The 25941-nt window shown below is 43.4% G+C and overlaps 2 protein-coding genes across 2 annotated transcripts in view; both read left to right on the forward strand.

Annotated features, from left to right (window-relative positions):
• The window catches only part of LOC118936781 (von Willebrand factor A domain-containing protein 7-like), a 28312-nt gene extending 15330 nt beyond the window's left edge, over window positions 1-12982 (forward strand). The window contains exons 8-18 of the mRNA XM_036934064.1: window positions 65-234; window positions 378-490; window positions 1760-1876; window positions 2097-2285; window positions 3826-3958; window positions 4751-4903; window positions 5902-5994; window positions 8316-8584; window positions 8762-8895; window positions 9121-9280; window positions 11179-12982. Coding sequence (XP_036789959.1) covers window positions 65-234; window positions 378-490; window positions 1760-1876; window positions 2097-2285; window positions 3826-3958; window positions 4751-4903; window positions 5902-5994; window positions 8316-8584; window positions 8762-8895; window positions 9121-9280; window positions 11179-11580 — 1933 coding nt within the window. The 3' untranslated portion in view covers window positions 11581-12982. The remainder of the gene's footprint in view (window positions 1-64; window positions 235-377; window positions 491-1759; window positions 1877-2096; window positions 2286-3825; window positions 3959-4750; window positions 4904-5901; window positions 5995-8315; window positions 8585-8761; window positions 8896-9120; window positions 9281-11178) is intronic.
• Window positions 12983-17932: 4950 nt separating this feature from the next.
• The window catches only part of LOC118966656 (von Willebrand factor A domain-containing protein 7-like), a 43743-nt gene continuing 35734 nt past the window's right edge, over window positions 17933-25941 (forward strand). Inside the window, exons 1-7 of the mRNA XM_036989398.1 lie at window positions 17933-18059; window positions 19004-19213; window positions 19395-19531; window positions 21086-21230; window positions 24371-24464; window positions 25112-25243; window positions 25405-25591. Of these exons, the coding sequence (XP_036845293.1) occupies window positions 19028-19213; window positions 19395-19531; window positions 21086-21230; window positions 24371-24464; window positions 25112-25243; window positions 25405-25591 (881 nt within the window). The 5' untranslated portion in view covers window positions 17933-18059; window positions 19004-19027. The remainder of the gene's footprint in view (window positions 18060-19003; window positions 19214-19394; window positions 19532-21085; window positions 21231-24370; window positions 24465-25111; window positions 25244-25404; window positions 25592-25941) is intronic.

Consider the following 25941-nt stretch of genomic DNA (forward strand, 5'->3'; position numbering starts at 1 on the left):
GGGAAATACCCATGCTGACGTTACTCACACTCTCTATCTCTTTATCTCTCTCTCTCTCCCACAGCTTCATGGGCATAGCGCGTTCGTCAGTGGTTGTTTTTGTGATCGACACCACGGGGAGCATGAGTGATGACATCCTTGAAGCCAAGAGAGTCGTCTATAAGATCATCGACAGCAAGAAGGGAACGCAGGATGAGCCCTCCCTGTACATCCTGGTCCCATTCAATGACCCAAGTAAAGCTGGCTTTACACTCCACCAAGCATTCTCCTTAGCAAAACATCACTGACAAACTCTGGCATTCACTGAAATGCCTGTGTGATGTGTGGTTAAGTCAGGAAGTGGTTAGTGATCAGTGTGTGTTTCTGTGTGTGTTTAGAGTTCGGACCCCTGATAAAAACGACAAACCCGAATGTTATGAAAGCAGAGATCGCTAACCTCACGGCTGAAGGAGGTGGAGACCTCCCTGAGATGTGCCTATCAGGTCTCCAGGTACAGTGATTTGCATGACTATCTTCCAATCAGGTTTCAGATATGGTCCCTTTCTCTATAGTGCACCTGACAATAAATAAAGACACGAAATATCACTCTCTCTCTCTCTCTCTCTCTCTGTCTCTCTCTCTCTCTCTCTCTCTCTCTCTCTCCTTTTCTCTCTCTCTCTCTCTCTCTCTCTCTTTCTCTCTCTCTCTCTCTCTCTCTCTCTCTTTCTCTCTCTCTCTCTCTCTCTCTCTTTCTCTCTCTCTCTCTCTCTCTCTCTCTCTCTCTCTCTCTCTCTCTCTCTCTCTCCCTTTCTCTCTCTCTCTCTCTCTCTCTCTCTCTCTCTGTCTCTCTCTCTCTCATTTCAATTCAATTCAAGGGGCTTTATTGGCATGGGAAACATATGTTGACATTGGATAATAAAAGTGATACAAACAATGAAAAGTGAACAGTAGATGTTACACTCACACAAGTTCCAAAAGGAAAAAGACATTTCAGACGTCATATTATGTGTTGTAACGATGTGCAAATAGTTAAAGTACAAAAGGGAAAATAAATCTAAATAAATATGGCTTGTATTTACAATGGTGTTTGTTCTTCACTGGTTGTCCTTTTTCCTTGTGGCAACAGGTCACAAATATTGCTGCTGTGATGGCACACTGTGGTATTTCACCCAGTAGATACAGGAGTTGATCAAAATATGATTTTTTTCCGAATTCTTTGTGGATCTGTGTAATCTGAGGGAAATGTGTGTCTCTAATATGGTCATATATTTGGCAGGAGGTTAGGAAGTGCAGCTCAGTTTCCACTTCATTTTGTGGGCAGTGTTTACATAGCTGGTCTTCTCTTGAGCCATGTCTGCCTACGGCGACCTTTCTCAATAGCAAAGCTATGCTCACTGAGTCTGTACATAGTCAAAGCTTTCCTTAAATTTGGGTCAGTCACAGTGTTCAGTTATTCTACCACTGTGCACTCTCTGTTTAGGGCCAAATGGCATTCTAGTTTGCTGTGTTTTTCTGTTAATTATTTCCATTGTGTCAAGTAATTATCTTGTTGTTTTCTCATGATTTGGTTGGGTCTAATTGTGTTGCTGTCCTGGGGCTCTGTGGGGTCTGTTTGTGTTTGTGAACAGAGCCCCAGGACCAGCTTGCTTAGGGGACTCTTCTCCAGGTTCATCTCTCTGTAGGTGATGGCTTTGTTTTGGAAGGTTTGGGAATCGTTCCTTTTAGGTTGTTGTTGAATTTAACAGCTCTTTTCTGGATTTTGATAACTCTCTCTCTCTAGTTGGCGCTGACCGGTGCCCCTGCGTCGTCCAACATCTATGTTTTCACAGATGCCGTTGCTAAGGACATTGAATTAAAGGAAACGATCGTGGCCCTGATCAGGAGCACCAAGTCAACCGTGAGCACTTCCTCAAACACTTCCTGTTTTAGAAGAAAACATTTCCTGCAGTTTAGGGTTGTATTCATTAGACCACACAGTAGCAAAATGCAGCAAAATGCGCAATTCTTATTGGACAAGTAGTCATTGCCTTTTTTCTTTCTTTCTTCGTTTGGTGCCTAATGAATACGTCCAGGCAAACCACCCGACCTCTCTCAAACACACCTATGTGTCTCTCCAGGTGTCTTTCTTCATGACTAATGATGGTGCTGGTGCTAGAAGGAGGAGGCGTGGAGTAGAGTCCAGGGCAGCTACATTCGAGACCTACAAGGACCTGGCGCTGGCGTCTGGTGGTCAGGCCATTGGAGTCACCAAGGAAAATCTGCCCCAGGCCACTGACGTCATCATCGACTCCTCCACCTCCGCTCTGGTGAGTCAACACTGGTGGCCGTTTTGTTTTGGATCAGTTTTTTTATTTAAAATCAATCAAAACTTGATGAATGAAAAACAAATAAATGCTCAATGAACTTTAAAAATGCCTTGGCATGTCAAAATAACATAACATAATATCATAGCATAACATAGAACACTGTAGCATAACATAAAATAACATAACATAGAACACTGTAGCATAACATAAAATAACATAAAATAACAGCATAACATAAAATAACATAAAATAACAGCATAACATAAAATAACATAAAATAACATAAAATAACATAAAATAACATAAAATAACAGCATAACATAAAATAACAGCATAACATAAAATAACATAAAATAACATAAAATAACATAAAATAACAGCATAACATAAAATAACATAAAATAACATAAAATAACAGCATAACATAAAATAACATAAAATAACATAAAATAACAGCATAACATAAAATAACATAAAACAACATAAAATAACAGCATAACATAGCATAGCATACTGTAGCATAACATAAAATAACATAAAATAACATAAAATAACAGCATAACATAGCATAGCATACTGTAGCATAACATAAAATAACATAAAATAACAGCATAACATAGCATAGCATACTGTAGCATAACATAAAATAACATAAAATAACATAAAATAACAGCATAACATAGCATAGCATACTGTAGCATAACATAAAATAACATAAAATAACATAAAATAACATAAAATAACAGCATAACATAGCATAGCATACTGTAGCATAACATAAAATAACATAAAATAACAGCATAACATAGCATAGCATACTGTAGCATAACATAAAATAACAGCATAACATAAAATAACATAAAATAACATAGCATAACATAAAATAACAGCATAACATAAAATAACATAAAATAACAGCATAACATAAAATACCATAAAATAACATAGCATAACATAAAATAACAGCATAACATAAAATAACATAAAATAACAGCATAACATAAAATAACAGCATAACATAAAATAACAGCATAACATAAAATAACATAAAATAACAGCATAACATAAAATAACAGCATAACATAAAATAACAGCATAACATAAAATAACAGCATAACATAAAATAACATAAAATAACAGCAGAACATAAAATAACATAAAATAACAGCATAACATAAAATAACATAAAATAACAGCATAACATAAAATAACAGCATAACATAAAATAACATAAAATAACACAGCATAACATAAAATAACATAAAATAACATAGCGTAGCATAACATAGCATACTGTAGCATAACATAAATTAACATAGCATGACAAAACCAGTAATCCCAGCCCCCGTCCCACAGGAGGGCTTTTGCTTCTTGGTAGGCCGTCATTGTAAATAAGAATTTGTTCTTAACTGACTTGCCTAGTTAAATAAAGGTTAAAACAAGGTTAAATAAAATACATTAAATAAAAACAGTAGGTAACTATTTATGTCACTTCCACTTTCTCTCCTTTCTCATTCTGTCCATTTCTCCTCCTCCTCAGGTGATAGTCCTACAGCGAGCGAGGAACCCAGGCAGAGCTGAGACATTCTCCTTCCTGCTGGACGAGTCTCTGAACAACATCACCATCTACATCACTGGAAATACCATCACCTTCACCCTGAAGAACCCTGCAGGTAAGAACCTCAAACATCACTGGAAAGACCCCCACCTTCACCTTGATGAACCCAGCACGTAAGAACCTTAAACACATAGACAGATCTAAGGTAAGGTTTTAGGTAAGAGTTCACCTCACAGAGTAGCATGACGTTTCCTCTGGACACTGATCTAAGGTCAGAAGTGGAGAATCTTGGTTGCTGCCCTATAGCCAGCCGGTGTGATGGGGATGTGTGAGCAGTGGTGGAAAAAATGACTCAATTAAAAGTGAAAGTTATCCAGTAAACTTGAGTAATAGTCTAAACGTATCTGGTTTTAAATGTACTTAAGGGCAGTAGGAGAAAAAGTCATCAATAGTCATACTTGAGTAAAAGTACAAAGTAAAAGTAAATGCTATACATCAAATTCCTGATATTTAGCAAACCAGACGGAGAGACAGGGACACACCCCAACACTAAGTTGAGTCCGCCAGATCACAGGCAGTAGGGATGGCAAAGCATTATATTGATAGGTGCCATAATTCCGTCCTGCTTGAGCATTCTAAATGTAACAAGTACTTTTAACTGCAGGGAAAACGTATGGAGTAAAAAGTACATTATTTATTTTAGGAATGTAGTGGAGTAAAAGTAAAAGTTATCAAAAATATAAATAGTAAAGTAAAGTACAGATACCCCCCCAAAAACGACTTACTTAAGTACTTTACACCCCTGTGTGTGAGACAACCATGCTTGAATGTGTTCCACCAGGTGTGGCCAGGTATGTTTGAATTGGCATCCTGTAATAATCACATTTCACCCTCCTTGCTCCTACAGGTGTGACCCAGAAACAGAACGAGGCCAACGGGGAACTGGGGACTGTCCAGACGGTGGGCAACCTCTACCGGGTCCGTCTGGCCTCCAACAAACAGACAGGATTATGGGAAATCAGCATGAACTCCAACCAGCCCTACACACTGAAGGTCACGGGTGAGTTACCATAGAGATACGCATATCCTGTTTAATTATGTGTGTTACGCTCATGCTCAACACTAGAATGCAGCCACGATACATACAGTACCCAGACCTGGGTTCAAAAACGGTTTGAAATAATTTAGAATACTTTAAAATACTATTTAAAACTACGTCAAAACGATTTAACAATTTGACCCCAGGTCTGGAAGAGCCATATAGAGAAGGGAGAGAACACAGCCCTCACTCATTGTGTCTGTCTGCAGCCTGGTCTCATAGACTAGATGTAACATAGTAAAAGTAAATCTTGGAAACTCAAGTTAGTATGATATGTTATGTTTGGTATGGTTACATAAGACAGAAGGTTTCTTAAGGCAAAAACAAAAAGAGGGTGGATAGGTGGGGTGTATAATGCAAATTGTCTAACAACCCAAAGGTTATGTGTTCGAATCTCACCATGGAAAACTTTAGCATTTTAGCTAATTAGCAACTTTGCAACTACTTAGCATGTTAGCTAAACCTAACCCGTACCTTAACCCTTTTAACTAACTCTTCCCCTAACCCTAACCTTAGCTATTTGACCTAACTCCTAACCTTAACCCTAATCCAGGGGTCTACAATCTTTTCTAGCATGAGAGCTACTTAAACAAAAAAATAATAATATCACAAGCTACAACATTTTTATATAGCTTTCAAATAGACACATTCTTCTCATCTCCCCTGTGACTCTTCCCCGGGCCTTTAATGTACAAGAGAAAGTAAAGCACTATGTTTTCTGTCCATGTATTGTTTGTTTCCCAAATTCGTAAACATATTTACAATTCCTAACATATTGTACCAATTGCAATTTGTAACATATCATCCGAAATGGATGATGGGAAATCCACAAATGAATGCATAACATATGAAACATAACACATAACACTAAATGGAGAGTCTCGGATTTACTTCCAGAATAATACAACATTGTGAGACCAGGTCGATGTGTGTTGAAGCGTCTGTGTGTTTGTCTCCAGGTCAGAGTACCATTGCCTTCATTTATGACTTTGTGGAGACTTTCGATGGACCTCATCCAGGATACGCCCTCATCTCTGGCCGTCCACAAGCAGGTAAACCACTACAACATCCTCTTAAAATCATTATCATATCAAGCAGCTAATCTGTCAATCATCATTTTACTATGGCGATGTCATGGCGACATATTCTACTTGAATGCAGCTGCGACTTAAAACACTAGAACCGCCTGGCCTTTCAGCATATAAATACCCGCTAGAGAATGTTGCCGGGCGTCCATTTTAGCATACGCATCACATAAACCCGCAAGGTGTCCAAACAAATGCTCCAATGCTTGATAAATATTGCCTAAAGGATTAATATTGCCTTAAGGATTAATTACATTAAGAAATATTTGTGAAAAAATATATGTTTTAATAGTTATTTGTTTAGATAGAGTCCATGGATATGTTTTGTATTATTCTACAGTAGGCCTATAGCTTATTTTTGTTTCCCTTACAATAAAGACATTACAGTGTAATAGATTTGATCCACTTCATTTGTAGATTCGATTATTAATAGAGTTATAGTAATTAGTAAAGTCCAGTTTTTTTTTTTTTTTTGTCAAAGTAGAAACCAAAAAGCTGATGATTATGAAAATAATAATAATAATAATATAACCAGCCAGGTGCGCAGGTGAAATTATTTTCTGTATTCCTAAACAAAAGCACCAGCGCATGAACAATTGTAAAGGATGAATTGCATAAAGAAATATTCATGAAAATATATTCATGACAAGATATAAAAACAGTAGGGTGTTGATTGTATCAGACACAGTATTGTGCAAGTTTACCTGTGCCTTTAGCATGAATCAATCTCATCTTCTCTTAATGCTTCAGGCCCACAGTCCTCACACAGCTTTCAAACAAATCGGTTGCAGTGAACAATGTTTTCACCGGCCTTGTTTTGTGTGCACCTGCCGACTTGACAGTGTGTCCTCTTTTTCCCAGTGGGAGCTGGGGTGCTTGGGGAAGAGGGAGAGCAGGACACGCTGTGGCCTTGACAGCGTCTTCTTTTTCCCAGTGGGAGCTGGGGTGCTTGGGGAAGAGGGAGAGCAGGACACGCTGCGGCCTTGGAAGCCTGCTAGGCGGCTGTAGCTTCCTACTTAGCGTTCATGTCATTCTCACGAAGCACACGTGCCAGATCCATGATGAAATCTCTCTCGCTGACTGTCTTGTCCAGGCATTGTTTGTACAACACGTGCGCGTTGATAGCAGTCATGTCGAGCACGTTGTAGAACACCTCAACTGGCCAGCGTCGAGTACCTCCTTTTACAGAATACAGTCTTGTCGAGTGCATCCACACCAACCTATTGCATTAAATAAAATAGAATAGGAAATGTTAGAATTATATAATAATAATAATACTAACAATAACAATAATATGAGTGTAATATAGTATTTGGTGTTTGGCTATCTGCATATGGAAGAGATACATACCTTTGGGCGATTGTAATCTGTCAACGTCTCCGTATTCTTCTTCTGGTCACTGCCAATGGCAACAGTGGGATGCATGGTGCTGAAGATGCAAACAGATTTTTGTGTGTGTTAAAGCCGTTAGATGCAGTTATACCAAAGCGCACATGGTTTTACCACGGGGCCACGGGGCCACGGGGCCACAAGTTCTGGTTCACTGCTTTCTCTATCAGAAGGTAGGCTGGTCCTTTTTGATGTATTGTAGGTCAAAACATTGGATCCTGTTCATTTAGAAAGTCAATTTGCAAAAACTGCATTTACCTACAGACATATCACAGGTACTGTATGACCTGCTCTTGACAACTCTTTAAATTCCTTCCTTCAATCTTCAGAACACTGTACAGATGGATGCATTGGTGCCCTTCGGGCGACTCAGATTGTTGGTTGAGGAACTCTACTGAGCAAAGTGGTTGTTTTTCATGATTCATGTTTTGTATTTAAAAAGCATTAGTTAGTGTATTTCCTATGCTCCCATGCTGCCTCGATTGTGCAATTGCGGTCATGCAGGGATCCCTTGTAAAAGAGACCTTTACCTTGTATAATCAGAGACCTTTACCTTGTATAATCAGAGACCTTTACCTTGTATAATCAGAGACCTTTACCTTGTATAATCAGAGACCTTTACCACTATAATCAGTCACAAAACGTCATTACTACCTATAATCAGTCACAAAACGTCATTACTACCTATAATCAGTCACAAAACATCATTACATCCTATAATCTGTCATAAAATGTAATTATTTATAATTTGTCATAATGTATCTGACCCTAGAACATTTACATAGCCACACCCTTCAAGAGCATGTTTCCTGTTTCCTCCTCTCTCTCTTCCTCTTTTATCTCCCTATCCTTATACTCTTCCTCCTCTCGCTTTCCCTCCGTTCCTCCTCTCCTCCCAGGCATGCCTGCCATGCTGTTGGTATCAGTGTTGGGCAGAAAGGGCCCAGCCTCTGTCAAGGTGGCTGACATTGCCTTGGTGACAGTGTCAGGGTCAGAGGTCGTAGGCGGGGCCCTGGAAGACATGGGCAACGGGAAGTTCCTAGTTACGGTAACCAAGGTCCCTGCAGGGGAGTTTGTGGTGCTGTTGAACGGGACAGACGTGGTCTCCTCCACCGTGTTCCAGAGACAGTCCACCACTCAGATGTCTGTCTCCAAGGTTACCATCAAGGTAAGTGATGCTGACACACTTCCTGTTTACATTGAAAATCGCATTTCATTTGTAAATCGTGAAGGAGTTCATATTGCATATTGGGATAGTGTTAGACAAAAACCATGGTCATAGACATTTAAAAAAGTGGACCTCACAACAACTACTCAACAGATCTTGTTGTTCTTGTCTTCTCAGGCCGTGGTGGACAGAAGCATGGAGCCTGGTAAACCCTTCACCCTTCCCTTCACCGTCATGACCGACGCCACTGGAGGCAGCTACACAATCAGTGCCAGAAACGACCGAGACTTCAAAATGAACGTCCCTGGCAGGTAGGGATCACGGCTGGAATATCAAAGCCTGAGACTGGTCCCAGATCTGTTTGTACACATTGGCCATAGGAATAATTTCAGCATAAACAGATTAGGGACCAAAACAGATCTGTTCAAAATCAGCTTCTCCTCTATGCTGGCAAAAACCTTAAGAAAAATGGTCCTCTCTTGGCATCACTTGTATTGACACTTAATGCTATCCCATTGCTGCTGCTAACTTAACAGCATCGCTGTGACCACCGGAGGAAACGCCACCGGTGAACTGACCATCACGGTGCCCGCCAACACCCCCTCAGGAACAGACGTCACCCTGACCATCGAGGCTGTGGCCCCCGGGGCGTCCGACTCCAACTACGCCGTCCTGCGCCTCTCTGTCGTCACCAAGGTAACCTCAGATATATGTACAGATATAGCAGATATGCTAGAGAGTGGAGGTATAGATAAAGATACACTAGAGACCTGAGAGGCCTTTATGAGCTTTGTCCACCATATGGGCTGTCTCCACTATATGAGCTGTCTCCACTCTATGGGCTATCTCTACTGTATGAGCTGTCTCTACTATATGAGCTGTCTCCACTATATGAGCTGTCTCCACTATATGAGCTGTCTCCACTATATGAGCTGTCTCCACTATATGGGCCGTCTCCACTATATGGGCTATCTCCACTATATGAGCTGTCTCCACTATATGAGCTGTCTCCACTATATCAGCTGTCTCCACTATATGAGCTGTCTCCACTATATGGGCCGTCTCCACTATATGGGCTATCTCTACTATATGAGCTGTCTCTACTATATGAGCTGTCTCCACTATATGAGCTTTGTCCACCATATGGGCTGTCTCCACTCTATGGGCTATCTCTACTATATGAGCTGTCTCCACTATATGAGCTATCTCTACTATATGAGCTGTCTCCACTATATGAGCTGTCTCCACTATATGAGCTGTCTCCACTATATGAGCTGTCTCTACTATATGGGCCATCTCCACTCTATGGGCTATCTCTACTATATGAGCTTTGTCCACCATATGGGCTATCTACTATATGAGCTGTCTCCACTATGTGAGCTGTCTCTACTATATGGGCCGTCTCCACTCTATGGGCTATCTCTACTATATGAGCTTTGTCCACCATATGGGCTGTCTCCACTATATGAGCTGTCTCCACTATATGAGCTGTCTCCACAATGTGGGCTGTCTCCACTATGTGGGCTGTCTCCACTATGTTGGCTGTCTCCACTATGTTGGCTGTCTCCACAATATGGGCTGTCTCCACTATGTGGGCTGTCTCCACTATATGAGCTGTCTCCACTATGTTGGCTGTCTCCACAATATGGGCTGTCTCCACTATATGAGCTGTCTCCACTATATGAGCTGTCTCCACTATATGAGCTGTCTCCACTATATGGGCCGTCTCCACTATATGGGCTATCTCCACTATATGAGCTGTCTCCACTATATGAGCTGTCTCCACTATATCAGCTGTCTCCACTATATGAGCTGTCTCCACTATATGGGCCGTCTCCACTATATGGGCTATCTCTACTATATGAGCTGTCTCTACTATATGAGCTGTCTCCACTATATGAGCTTTGTCCACCATATGGGCTGTCTCCACTCTATGGGCTATCTCTACTATATGAGCTGTCTCCACTATATGAGCTATCTCTACTATATGAGCTGTCTCCACTATATGAGCTGTCTCCACTATATGAGCTGTCTCCACTATATGAGCTGTCTCTACTATATGGGCCATCTCCACTCTATGGGCTATCTCTACTATATGAGCTTTGTCCACCATATGGGCTATCTACTATATGAGCTGTCTCCACTATGTGAGCTGTCTCTACTATATGGGCCGTCTCCACTCTATGGGCTATCTCTACTATATGAGCTTTGTCCACCATATGGGCTGTCTCCACTATATGAGCTGTCTCCACTATATGAGCTGTCTCCACAATGTGGGCTGTCTCCACTATGTGGGCTGTCTCCACTATGTTGGCTGTCTCCACTATGTTGGCTGTCTCCACAATATGGGCTGTCTCCACTATGTGGGCTGTCTCCACTATATGAGCTGTCTCCACTATGTTGGCTGTCTCCACAATATGGGCTGTCTCCACTATATGAGCTGTCTCCACAATGTGGGCTGTCTCCACTATGTGGGCTGTCTCCACAATATGGGCCGTCTCCACTCTCTGGGCTGTCTCCACTTCTCCCTCATCATGATGATTGCGGTCTCTCTCTCTCTCTCTCTCTCTCTCTCTCTCTCTCTCTGCCTGCAGGTGACAGATTTCACCCCTCCCCAGTGTGAGATGGTTATCACCTCGTCGGTCGACTGCCCAGCTGACCCAGCAGCTTGCAGCTCCGCCTTCTGGCAGCTCTCTGCCAACCTGACCGACGGTGTCAATGGCACGGGCATCACCAGCCTCAAACACCGCCAGGGAGTGGGCAGCCTCACCCACACGGACCTGAACCAGACAGTCGTTGCAGCAGAGTTCAACGCTTCGTGCTGCTCTCTGACAGTGGAGCTGGTGGCGGTGGACAAAGCCATGAATGTCGGCACCTGCCGGTTTTCCATCGTCCGCAACGCGGGACCGCCCTCCATGGCTCTGTCCCTCCCACTGTTGGTGTGTCTGCTGGTCTCTGCCCTCTTCACTACGTCCTTCACTGACTTACTAATCTGATTTTAACCTCATGGACTGACTGACTGCCAACCCGATACTACCTCTTAAACTTAAAGAAGAAACATTTCTCAACCAAATGTCTATGTTTGATGTAAATGGCATGTTATAGAAGGGTTCAGAATACCTGTTTTGTGATTTCACCTGTTTTTCAGAACTTATCCCAAATAGCAAATGACTTCCTCATCCTCGTTGTGTAGTATGAGGCTCTGAAAAAACATGAAGAAAGGCTCCAAAAACACCCAGATTCGTCCTTTTAGAAACGGCAAAGATCTCAGTATAGTGATGCAGGTCTTTAGATGTTGTACACGTGAAATTGTGCCTTTCAGAACTTTATCCACAATATTATATTCCTTTTCTGCGCCACTCGAGACGATTCCCCTCCTATATCGGGCGCTTTGCCTTAACTTTCTGAAGATCAACAACGCTTTATCCAGTCGACAGGAGGGGATTTTGTCTTTTTTTAAACTTTCTTTATTTCATCAAACGATGATGATTTTTTAAATTTTTTATATAAATGATGATTGCCGAATAATGTTGACGGTATACGGGGCATGTGATGTTATCACTTAACTATAAAGCTCCCCTCTCCATGCGATTCTAAATGCCTACTGCTTGCTAAAGCTATTTCTCAACTATAAACACAATGTTTCTTTGCAGGATCCTTGTCCTGACTTTCCAGAATGCCTGAATTGCTTCGCATTGATTTTCTGATTGGCTGGATACAAGTTTCAACATCCAATTATTTCAGATCTACTAGAGTGCAAGTTTCACTGTGGCACCGTGGCGATACGTTGGCACATGATGATCATTATTAGAATATGACAAATATCAGTCAAGTCTTGCGTTCTATTCTTGCTGGCTTTTGCCTGAGACGTGAAACAGAGAGGTTGGAGGGCAGACAGACTATCACCAATGTATTAATTGCCAATTTGCCTAAATGGGTAATGGAAACACTTCAACCACAACGTTTTTATATAGGTTTTCTATAGGTGTGATGTCAATACGTCCATCTGTTTTTATCGACACAAGACAGTTCAGTGGAAACGCGCCGTAGCAGGTCACTTTCTAAATGTCTACAAAACATCACCGGGCAAGTTAATGGAAACATAGCTAGTGATGGCACAATTGGGCATCAGGTTACAGTATGATATGATAAGGAAAGATAATATGTCTATTAACACCTATCCAGGTGTTGTTACATCTGGCAGGCATCTGCAAAGTTTTCATCTGGGAACGTACCCAAGGCCACCATGAAAATGAATGTTTCTCGTGTAGAAAAGAGCCAGCAGCTTTTCTCAAGGCAATTTCTCAACATGTTACTTGCACTGTAATAGTGATGTTTTAATGTTTGTCTCCAGTTTACCTCTCTGGCGTGAATAAAAAGCTCTGCTGTCCTGCTGCACTGGTGACTCTGTTATTTGTTTTGTTATGATACGGAGGGAGTTTAGTAGCCGTGTGAAACTAGCCTGGGCCCGGTTTCCCAAAGTCATCTTAAGGCTAAATTCATCTTCAGAACCTTTGTAGGAACATCGTTAAATCCGAGCTGTTTCCCAAAACCGTGGTTATTAACGTTGCACTTGAAAACACTCGTAGTCTAAGCACTGCGTTAAATGTTTTGTTGCTCTCCCGTGTCACTTCATACAGCGAAGATGCCTGCTAAACATAGAATCACGTGTTTTGTCAATTTCTCTGTGAGTGCCGATAACTTCAGAACAAAGTTGACTACAAAAACAAATGATGACTGCATTCAAATATAAATACATTAGGTAATAGGCCAATTTCATTCATATATTCATGTTCAATCTATTTGGATACTTGTAGCCTACACTACTGTCTGTCATTTGTCTCATATTTCATGATGTGTAGCCTAACTTGCGCAACAATGTACCAAATCTGTAACATCACATCCCCACTCTGGAACAACATCACATCACCACTCTGGAACAACATCCCATCACCACTCTGGAACAACATCCCATCACCACTCTGGAACAACATCACATCACCACTCTGGAACAACATGACATCACCACTCTGGAACAACATGACATCACCACTCTGGAACAACATCACATCACCACTCTGGAACAATATGACATCACCACTCTGGAACAACATGACATCACCACTCTGGAACAACATTAGATCACCACTCTGGAACAACATCACTACTCTGGAATAATATGACATCACCACTCTGGAACAACATCACATCACCACTCTGGAACAATATGACATCACCACTCTGGAACAACATCACATCACCACTCTGGAACAATATGATATCACCACTCTGGAACAACATGACATCACCACTCTGGAACAACATGACATCACCACTCTGGAACAACATCCCATTACCACTCTGGAACAACATGACATCACCACTCTGGAACAATATGACATCACCACTCTGGAACAATATGACATCACCACTCTGGAACAACATCACATCACCACTCTGGAACAATATCACATCACCACTCTGGAACAATATGACATCACCACTCTGGAACAACATGACATCACCACTCTGGAACAACATGACATCACCACTCTGGAACAATATGACATCACCACTCTGGAACAACATGACATCACCACTCTGGAAAAACATGACATAACTACCCTGGAGCAACATGACATCACCACTGGAACAACATGACATCACCACTCTGGAACAACATGACATCACCACTCCGGCCCTAGTAAACTACAGATGACGGAATACAGCCCTGTACATAGTGTAGTGTGGTCCTCTGTAGCTTGGTTTGTAGAGCATAGTGTTTGTAACGCCAGGATTGTGGGTTCGATTCCCGGGACCCATATGTGAAGTGTTTGCAAACGTGACAACAAGTTGCTTTGGATAAAAGTGTCTGCTAAATGGCATGTATGATTTATATAATGTAATAGTTATTTAATAAAAACATGGTTCTCATTACAATACGGTTGTATTCTGTTATCAAACAGTTTATGAGGGCAGCCGGGGGGGGGGTCTGTGATTTTAAAAAAAAGAAGATATGTCATTAATTTACAAGTCCAAAAATGTATGTACCAATCGCAGACTGTAGCTTCCAACTTTATGTTTAATCCCCTCATCAATGTTCCCAGCTTTTACATTATGGTGACAGTAACGAAGTCCATACGTCCACTGTTATTGTAATACGGATGGGAAATAAGCAGAGCTCATGTATGGTTAATATAATGAACAGATTATATGAGGATCAAGGAGACGGAACATTAAAACACATGACGATACATGCAGGAAGAGTTTAAGAGTTTAAATGGATGCATTATCAGTTAAATGCATCATTTTTTTTTGTTATTCATATTTTATAAATATTTCATTTAGAAATAATAAAGCATTGAAACGCAAAACACAAACACAGATTGGACTCTACCTACGTGTGTATTTATCCTGCTGTTTTTACCAAACAAATGTCAATTATCATGATTAAGAAACACGCCCTCTCTGTCTCCATCTAGTGGTGATTATCATGATTAAGAAACACGCCCTCTCTGTCTCCATCTAGTGGTGATTATCATGATTAAGAAACACACCCTCTCTGTCTCCATCTAGTGGTGATTATCATGATTAAGAAACACGCCCTCTCTGTCTCCATCTAGTGGTGATTATCATGATTAAGAAACACGCCCTCTCTGTCTCCATCTAGTGGTGATTATCATGATTAAGAAACACGCCCTCTCTGTCTCCATCTGGTGGTGATTATCATGATCTTCACTGTATCTACTGAACATACATCAGTTATCAGCGGCTATCACTGACTCTGTGACCTGTCCAACACAAACCCTTATTAACCCTTCAGAGTCATATAACGTTACCATGACAACAGAACAGATACACACCTCACCAAGGGGGCCTTGGCAGAACCATCTGATACTGTCACTGTCCTCTCCCCTCTGTCTCCTGCCCCCTCCACTCCCAGGGGTAAAGCAGGTACTGTGTGTGTGTGTGTGTGTGTGTGTGTGTGTGTGTGTGTGTGTGTGTGTGTGTGTGTGTGTGTGTGTGTGTGTGTGTGTGTGTGTGTGTGTGTGTGTGTGTGTGTGTGCGCGTGCGTGTGTGTGTGTGTGTGTGTGTGTGTGTGTGTGTGTGTGTGTGCGCGTGCATGTGTGTGCGCGTGCATGTGTGTGTGTGTGTGTGTGTGTGTGTGTGTGTGTGTGTGTGTGTGTGTGTGTGTGTGTGTGTGTGTGTGTGTGTGTGTGTGTGTGTGCAGACTGGGGTCAGAGTCAAAGAGGTGAATATGGGTTGGTAATCTGTGATCAGGGCAGTGACAGGACAGGGTTTCCTAGGGACGTCATAAGGGGCTTCGCCCTCTAACTACTGTTATAAAACTGGGCTGAGCTGCCCAGCTAAGCAGAACTGTGAGACTGTGAACTTGTAAATACACTATAGCCCATATTAAAACACACACACATATTAAAACACAAGCATATTCACACATGTAACCTGTGAACATAGGATGTTGCCATGGAAACTGTTACGTGAGCTGATGGGTCAATGAGTCTGATGTCAGGTGCTTCTTGCGCTGGTTATCAAAACAACTCTTCAGAAAATTCCAGACAACCCACTGGACACAGATGTCAATTCAACTTCTATTCCACGTTGGTTCAACGTAATTTCATTAAAATGAAGTGGAAAGCATGTTGATTCAACCAGTGTGCGCCCAGTGGGTTATCTGTGACGAACGGTAATAAACGCTGATTACCTTTATCGACGCCAAAGAGCAATCACCTGTCTGCATGCCTTGTGAAATAATGTCATCATACCGTAAAGTATCCACCCTAAAGTTAGTGCCATCCTCTCTCTAGTCATTCATGTTACCATCTGAAAGGAAAAAAGGAAAAAATATCTTTAATAAGTTTCCTTTCAAAGTAATCACCTTCTTTGACATCAATAGTCCTCTCTTCAGACTTCCTGTGAAACTAGTACCATAAAACCATTCAGAATTCTTTCAAACCTCATTACTGATTTACAATAAAGAAAGATATGTAATGATTCTGCTTGGATAATCCCTCCAATAAAGACTGAATACAGTGTTGTGTGTGTGTATTTGTATTTATTATGGATCCCCATTGGCTGTTGCCAAGACCCCATCTACTCTTCCTGGGGTCCAATCACAATTAAATGCAATAATATAATACAACACATTATTATTTGGACTTGGAGAACTCTGGTGGCATGTATTGTGGGGTATGTATGGGTGTTTGAGCTGAGAGCTAGTCACTTAAATAGACAGCTTGTGATTTCAACCTGTCAATACCTCTCACAAAGACAAGCGGTCATGCAGTTCATCTCTACTCCACCATGAGCCAGGAGAGCTTGACATGTGTGTTATCAATGCTGGCTCTCCGTGTACATCTAAGTGTCGGTCATGCTGCTCTGTTTGGTCCAATTGTAATGTGTCTATGTCCCTCTTTTAGGCACTTGACTATATGACTGAACAGTAGTCAAGGGGTGACAGAACTAGGGCCTGTAGGACTTGTCTTGTTGATAGCAATGTCAAGAAAGCAGAGCAGCACCTCACTACAGACAGACCTCTCCCCATCTTAGCTACCATTACATCAATATGTTTTGACCATGACAGTTTACAATCCAGGGTTACCCCAAGCAGTTTAGTCTCCTTAATTTGCTCAATTTCCACATTATTCATTACAAGATTTAGATGAGCTTTATGGTTTAGTAAATGATTTGTTCCAAATACAATGTTTTTAGTTTGTGAATTGTTTCTTGCCACCCATTCTGAAACTGACTGAGGCTCTTTGTTAAGTGTGGCAGTCATTTCAGTCACTGTAGTAGCTGACATGTATAGTGTTGAGTTACCCTCATACATAGACACACTGGCTTTACTCAAGCCAGTATCGTCAGTAAAGATTGAAAATCATTACCTGTGTGTGTGTGTTGAGTGAATGACAAGAGAGTGTGCAAAGCTGTCATCAAGGCAAAGGGTCTCTACTTTGAACAATCTCAAATATAAAATATATTTGGAATTGTTTAGAACTTTTTTTGGTTATGTTTTATGTGTTATTTCATAGTTTTAATGTCTTCACTATTATTCTACAACATAGAAAATAGTAAAAATAAAGAAAAACCCTGGAATGAGTAGGTGTGTTCAGACTTTTGACTGGTAGTGTAGGTAATGATTTGTAGGTAATCTAGGTAATGATGTTGTTACCAGGTTAGGTTCAGGGTAGCCCTGCCCCTCATGGTCCACATTGATTGATTGACATCTGATAAGAAGATTGGACATGTTGTGGCCATGGAAAACCCTAGAAGTTAATGATTAGTGTGTTCTGTAACACACAGACCTCACCCTCCTCCATCCCTGCCTGGCGGTACAGTCCAGTATATATACAGGTGTACTGTATCTTCCAGAGTGTTCCTCTACACTTTGGGTTACTGCTGCAACAGAGACAGGGAAAGAGGAAGAGATCCAACTACGCTCAAATAACCTGAGAAGGTATGGAAGCTTTGAGAAGGTTTCTTCACATAACTAGTGTTATGATAATACAAAACAATTCAGAGGTCTTCATTTTCATTTTGGTTAACATTATATCTGTCATTTAAATGGTAAATGGTTTTAGTTCTTAGATTATAATATATTATGTTTTTTTTATTGTTTGTTTTAACAATATTCTCAGTTTTTGGTGCTTTGTCAAAATATATCTTCTCAACATTTATCAGTTCAGTGGAAAGATTGAATAAATGAATTGAATACAGACAATCAATTAATGGTGATATGTGTACAATCCTGTCAATCTGTGTACACCCTGGGATGATATATATATATATATATATATTTTTTTTTAAACCAAGAATGTATACAGATTGAGAGGGTTGTACATAATTTATACGACCATGATATATAGTATACATAGGATTCTACATATGACATACATTTAATCTCGGACAGAAAGCAGCAGTAAGGAGCAGAATTGTTCCATTTCCCACCAGCCTTTCAGTTCAACGTTCGCCTTTTAACACTCTGGGAACTAAAGGTATTCATCTAAGGGATATTGAGTACAAACGTCCCTGGTTGAGTTGAGCCATGGCCAAACACTATCTCTGAGGAGAACACTGTGCAACAGGGAATAAAGTATGGTGGGGGGATAACAGCCTAGGAATATACATCTCTGTATGCTCCTAGGTAATAGGAAATGCAGTATGTGCCAGGACAGGGGCTAAGCACTGGTCTCTAATCAGTTTTGACAACGTCTAATTACATTTTACTGATGTATCATAAAGATGCTTCTGCATACTAACTACACCCTCGTTATAGGACATGTTGTGTTGTGGCCAAGAGGTTTAACAACAGGGGCTAAGTCAGGGATTTCCTCTCTCTCTCTCTCTCTCTTGCTCATGCTCTTTCTCTCTCTCTCGCTCAATCACCCCTCCATCCACCAGCCACCCCCCACTCCCTAAAGACTGATGATGTCACCGGTGCTGGGTGTGTCCTTCCTGGCTCTGGTCCTATCAGGAGGAGCCTGGGCGTTTGCTCCCATTGGGGGTGGAGCCTCCACCCACGTCAGCATCACGGGAACGGCCGTGCTACAGAAGGTCACAGAGGTGTGCCGAGCCATCGCCGAGACAGAGGGACGAGACTTCACCCCCACGGTAAGTGTGTGTGTGTGTGTGTGTGTGTGTGTGTGTGTGTGTGTGTGTGTGTGTGTGTGTGTGTGTGTGTGTGTGTGTGTGTGTGTGTGTGTGTGTGTGTGTGTGTGTGAAAGAGCAAGATTAAGAAAATAGAGTAGTGTGTCAGAATGTCTAACCTTTAACCTCTGACCTTTCCATTTAGGGTAACTCTGCTGAGGAGCTGGTCCAGGCCTGCCTGGGACCCAAAGCAACAGGTGAAGTGTCAGCAGCTAAGTTCAAATCTGCCCTGAATGAGATCTACATACAGAACGGACAGGTGGACAGAGACTTTGTCAACAGGTTGGTGCTCCATTGATAGAGAATGAGGTTCACTTATCATGTCAACAGGTTGGTGCTCCATTGATAGAGAATGAGGTTCCCTTATCATGTCAACAGGTTGGTGCTCCATTGACAGAAAATGAGTTTCACTTATTATGTCAACAGGTTGGTGCTCCATTGATAGAGAATGAGGTTCCCTCATTATGTCAACAGGTTGGTGCTCCATTGATAGAGAATGAGGTTCACTTATTATGTCAACAGGTTGGTGCTCCATTGATAGAGGATGAGGTTCCCTTATCATGTCAACAGGTTGGTGCTCCATTGACAGAAAATGAGTTTCACTTATTATGTCAACAGGTTGGTGCTCCATTGATAGAGAATGAGGTTCCCTTATTATGTCAACAGGTTGGTGCTCCATTGATAGAGAATGAGGTTCACTTATTATGTCAACAGGTTGGTGCTCCATTGATAGAGAATGAGGTTCAAATATTATGTAAACAGGTTGGTGCTCCATTGATAGAGAATGAGGTTCCCTTATTATGTCAACAGGTGTGTGCTCCATTGATAGAGAATGAGGTTCACTTATTATGTCAACAGGTTGGTGCTCCATTGATAGAGAATGAGGTTCTAATATTATGTCAACAGGTTGTTGCTCCATTGATAGAGAATGAGGTTCCCTTATCATGTCAACAGGTTGGTGCTCCATTGATAGAGAATGAGGTTCACTTATTATGTCAACAGGTTGGTGCTCCATTGATAGAGAATGAGGTTCCCTTATCATGTCAACAGGTTGGTGCTCCATTGACAGAAAATGAGTTTCACTTATTATGTCAACAGGTTGGTGCTCCATTGATAGAGAATGAGGTTCCCTTATTATGTCAACAGGTTGGTGCTCCATTGATAGAGAATGAGGTTCACTTATTATGTCAACAGGTTGGTGCTCCATTGATAGAGAATGAGGTTCCCTTATTATGTCAACAGGTTGGTGCTCCATTGATAGAGAATGAGGTTCACTTATTATGTCAACAGGTTGGTGCTCCATTGATAGAGAATGAGGTTCAAATATTATGTCAACAGGTTGGTGCTCCATTGATAGAGAATGAGTTTCCCTTATCATGTCAACAGGTTGGTGCTCCATTGATAGAGAATGAGGTTCCCTTATTATGTCAACAGGTTGGTGCTCCATTGATAGAGAATGAGGTTCCCTTATTAGGTCAACAGGTTGGTGCTCCATTGATAGAGAATGAGGTTCCCCTATTATGTCAACAGGTTGGTGCTCCATTGATAGAGAATGAGGTTCACGTATTATGTAAAATGCTTGGAGTGCGTGGAAATAGCACAGGAGTGCAACAGATTATTTAAAAAATGTTTTTAACTAGTTTTAAAAACAACTTAGTTTTCTTATCCAGCATATGTCACATGTCACATGACCCTTCTTCTAGTGGCTCTAATGTATGAACTTAATAAACAATTAATCATTGTCATTATTATGCCAGTCCAAGTGAACATTTGGTATATCACTCCTACAGCCGTTTTCTATATAAAACCAATTGATCATAATCTTTATTATAACAGCCCAGCCCATCACTTCAACTCAGAGGCGTTTGCTCTGGGCCGGCGCCTTATAACTGATGGGGTGGCCAGCATCAAGGCCAACGTACAAAGGGAGAACTTCCAGGCTGCCAGAGAGACACTGGGGAGAGTACTGCACACACTACAGGTAAGAGGAGAGAGGGGGGGGGGGGGGGGGGGGGGGGGGGATATGCAAACATTTCCAGTAGCTAGAGAGACACTGGGGAGAGGACTGTACACAATACAGGTAGCTAGAGAGACACTGGGGAGTGTACTGTACACAGTACAGGTAGCTAGAGAGACACTGGGGAGAGTACTGTACACAATACAGGTAGCTAGAGAGACACTGGGGAGTGTACTGTACACAGTACAGGTAGCTAGAGAGACACTGGGGAGAGTACTGTACACACTACAGGTAGCTAGAGAGACACTGGGGAGAGGACTGTACACAGTACAGGTAGCTAGAGAGACACCGGGGAGAGGACTGTACATACTACAGGTAGCTAGAGAGACACTGGGGAGAGGACTGTACACAGTACAGGTAGCTAGAGAGACACTGGGGAGAGTACTATACACACTACAGGTAGCTAGAGAGACACCGGGGAGAGGACTGTACATACTACAGGTAGCTAGAGAGACACTGGGGAGAGGACTGTACACAGTACAGGTAGCTAGAGAGACACTGGGGAGAGTACTATACACACTACAGGTAGCTAGAGAGACACCGGGGAGAGGACTGTACATACTACAGGTAGCTAGAGAGACACTGGGGAGAGGACTGTACACAGTACAGGTAGCTAGAGAGACACTGGGGAGAGTACTATACACACTACAGGTAGCTAGAGAGACACCGGGGAGAGGACTGTACATACTACAGGTAGCTAGAGAGACACTGGGGAGAGGACTGTACACAGTACAGGTAGCTAGAGAGACACTGAGGAGAGGACTGTACACAGTACAGGTAGCTAGAGAGACACTGGGGAGAGGACTGTACACAGTACAGGTAAGAGGAGAGAGAGAGGGAGGGGGTGAAAGAGGGGATATGCAAACAGTTCCAGTAGCTAGAGAGACACTGGGGAGAGGACTGTACACAGTACAGGTAGCTAGAGAGACACTGGGGAGAGTACTGTACACAGTACAGGTAGCTAGAGAGACACTGGGGAGACGACTGTACACAGTACAGGTAGCTAGAGAGACACTGGGGAGAGGACTGTACACAGTACAGGTAGCTAGAGAGACACTGGGGAGAGGACTGTACACAGTACAGGTAGCTAGAGAGACACTGGGGAGAGGACTGTACACAGTACAGGTAGCTAGAGAGACACTGGGGAGAGGACTGTACACAGTACAGGTAGCTAGAGAGACACTGGGGAGAGGACTGTACACACTACAGGTAGCTAGAGAGACACTGGGGAGAGGACTGTACACAGTACAGGTAGCTAGAGAGACACTGGGGAGACGACTGTACACAGTACAGGTAGCTAGAGAGACACTGGGGAGACGACTGTACACAGTACAGGTAGCTAGAGAGACACTGGGGAGAGGACTGTACACAGTACAGGTAGCTAGAGAGACACTGGGGAGAGTACTGTACACAGTACAGGTAGCTAGAGAGACACTGGGGAGAGTACTGTACACAGTACAGGTAGCTAGAGAGACACTGAGGATAGGACTGTACACACTACGGGTAGATAGAGAGACATTTGGGAGAGTACTGTACACAGTACAAGTAGCTAGAGAGACACTGGGGAGAGTACTGTACACAGTACAGGTAGCTAGAGAGACACTGGGGATAGGACTGTACACAGTACAGGTAGCTAGAGAGACACTGGGGATAGGACTGTACACACTACGGGTAGCTAGAGAGACATTTGGGAGAGTACTGTACACAGTACAAGTAGCTAGAGAGACACTGGGGAGAGTACTGTACACAGTACAGGTAGCTAGAGAGACTGGGGATAGGACTGTACACAGTACAGGTAGCTAGAGAGACACTGGGGATAGGACTGTACACAGTACAGGTAGCTAGAGAGACACTGGGGAGAGGACTGCACACAGTACAACTCTTTTCTAGTGCTCCTAAATGTTTTGTTGTGCTCCTAACTTGTGTATGGCGCGGTACGTAGCTTCGCGGTTATAGTGTTGGGCCAGTAACCGAAATGTTGCTGGATCGAATCCTTGAGCTAAAAAGGTACACATCTGTCTCTCTGCCCCTGAACAATGTTCCCCGGTAGGCCATCATTGTAATTAAACATTTGTTTTTAAGACTTGCCTAGTAAAATGAAGGTTAAATATTATTTTTTTTACAAATAAATAAATAAAATAACAAATGTTTTTGTCGCACCAGCGTGATTAGAGCCCTGTCTGCAAGTAAGGGGAGAGAGAAGGAGAGGGAGGGAGGGAGGAGTGGGAGAGGGAGAGAGAGGAGTGGGAGAGGGAGAGAGAGGGTTAGGGAGGAGTGGGAGAGGGAGAAAGAGCAAGAGGGAGGAGTGGGAGGGAGAGAGAGAGAGAGAGAGAGAGAGAGATGAAGAAGGAGGAGTGGGAGAGAGAGAGAGAGGAATAGGGAGGAGTGGGAGAGGGAGAGAGTGGAGTGGGAGTGGGAGAGAGAGGAATATGGAGGAGTGGGAGAGGGAGAGAGAGGAGTGGGAGTGGGAGAGAGAGGAATAGGGAGGAGTGGGAGAGGGGGAGAGAGGAGTGGGAGTGGGAGAGAGAGGAATAGGGAGGAGTGGGAGTGGGAGAGGGAGGAGTGGAAGCAGGATAGGGAGGAGTGGGAGAGGGAGGAGAGAGAGGAGAGGGAGAGAGGGGAGTGGGAGGGGGAGAGGGAGGAGTGGGAGAAGAGGGAGGAGTGGGAGAGAGAGGAGAGGGAGAGAGGGAAGTGGGAGAGGGAGAGGGAGGAGTGGGAGAGGGAGGAGAGAGTGGAGAGGGAGAGAGGGGAGTGGGAGAGGGAGGAGTGGGAGAAGGAGGAGAGAGTGGAGAGGGAGAGAGGGGAGTGGGAGAGGGAGAGGGAGAGAGATGAGTGGGAAAGGGGGTGGAAGGGAAAGAGGGAGAAAGTCTGAACTTCCAGGAATGAAGGGAGATAAGGTAAGGACTAAAAGGATTGAGGAAGATGGGGGGGGGGGGGGGGGGGGACATGTCACCTCATCTCTCATTTCGTATTTCACCTTGGCTCAAGTATTATCATCTGAACCAAGTTAACTTCTGTCTAGAGGTGTCTGTAATAGGCAATTAGATAGATAGCTTTGCCACAGACACAGACTTGGTATATAATACATGCTTGTGTTTTGTCAGGATTTCTACAGCCACAGTAACTGGGTGGACCTGGGATACACTGAACCCTACGCCAACCTGATCCGCCCCGATCTCCCACTGGAAAACCTGGCAGGTAGGGAGGGCTTGAGTTAATGCAGCAACGAGGACAGCGAGGCATGGGATCCAACTGGAGGGGTGTAGGTAGGGCAGGGAAGGAGAGAGGGTGGTTGGGCAGGGAATGAAGGAGGGAGGGTGATAGGGCAGGGAAGGAAGGAGGGAGGGTGGGTGTTAGGGAAGGGAAGGAAGGAGGGAGGGAGGGGGGTGGTAGGGAAAGGAAGGAAGGGGGTGGGGTGGTATTGCAGGAAGGAAGGAGGGAGGCGTGCTTGGAATGTTAGAGAAAAGTACGATAGCAGATTAAAAAGGAGAGACAAAGAGAGAAATCTGCTGCCAGCTCTGGCTTCATGCGAAAGTGAGGTCATTAATTGTTTACAGGGAGTCTAAAGGGCAGACAGAGAGGGAAACAAACACATATAATCTCCTATGTTCAACAGAGCGAGATAAAGCTGAAGAGTCTGAGGGAATTATGGGTAAGAGAAAGGACGACCACGCCCATTTAGGGTTTAGGAGAGTGTGTGTATGTATGTGTGTGTGCGTGTGTGTGTGTGTGGGGGGGGGGGGGGGGGGGGGGGGGGGGTTAATGATTTGTGGTGGTAAATGATGTCCCTTGACAATTTAGTTAACTGTTATTTTATAAGAAAACATTGTGATTTGGTCCGGTAGATGTCAGCACCCCGACCTGCAGTGACTGTGTCAGTGGGGGGTTCTGTTCCAACTCCATCCTTCCTAACATCCTTAATGAGAAGAAACTCACCTCTGGGTACATGGGGATCTTCTCCGCAGCTAAGCCTGAAGGTATACACACACACACACACACACACACACACACACACACACACACACACACACACACACACACACACACACACACACACACACACACACACACACACACTACCTTCCCCAGATACCCACACACTCTCTGTATAACACCATCATCACCTCTCCTCCCCCAGGTAAGTGTAGTCATGGCGGTGCAGCTGACCTAACCAGCTCTGAGGTTCCTCGCGGGGGCATCAGCAAGGATGAGCGTCGCTCTGACAACGTGGCCCTGCACACTGCTGCTGTCACCGTGGCAACGACCGCAACCCTCCGGCTGCTGGACGACATCCGGGGAGCCGCCGGTGACAACAACTACCTACGGTACGGAGCGGGGTAGAGGAGGGTGAAGGGGAGGAAAGGGGTAGAGGAGGGTGAAGGAGAGGAGAGGGGTAGAGGAGGGTGAAGGAGAGGAGAGGAGTAGAGGGGGGTGAAGGAGAAGAGAGGGGTAGAGGATGGTGAAGGAGAGGAGAGGGGTAGAGGAGGGTGAAGGAGAGGAGAGGAGAAGAGGGGGGTGAAGGAGAGGAGAGGGGTAGAGGGGTGAAGGAGAGGAGAGGAGTAGAGGGGGGTGAAGGAGAGGAGAGGGGTAGAGGAGGGTGAAGGAGAGGAAGGGGTAGAGGAGGGTGAAGGGGAAGAGAGGGGTAGAGGGGGGTGAAGGAGAGGAAAGGGGGTGA

Source organism: Oncorhynchus mykiss, chromosome 10, assembly GCF_013265735.2.
Source record: "Oncorhynchus mykiss isolate Arlee chromosome 10, USDA_OmykA_1.1, whole genome shotgun sequence".
Classification (NCBI taxonomy): Eukaryota; Metazoa; Chordata; class Actinopteri; order Salmoniformes; family Salmonidae; genus Oncorhynchus; species Oncorhynchus mykiss.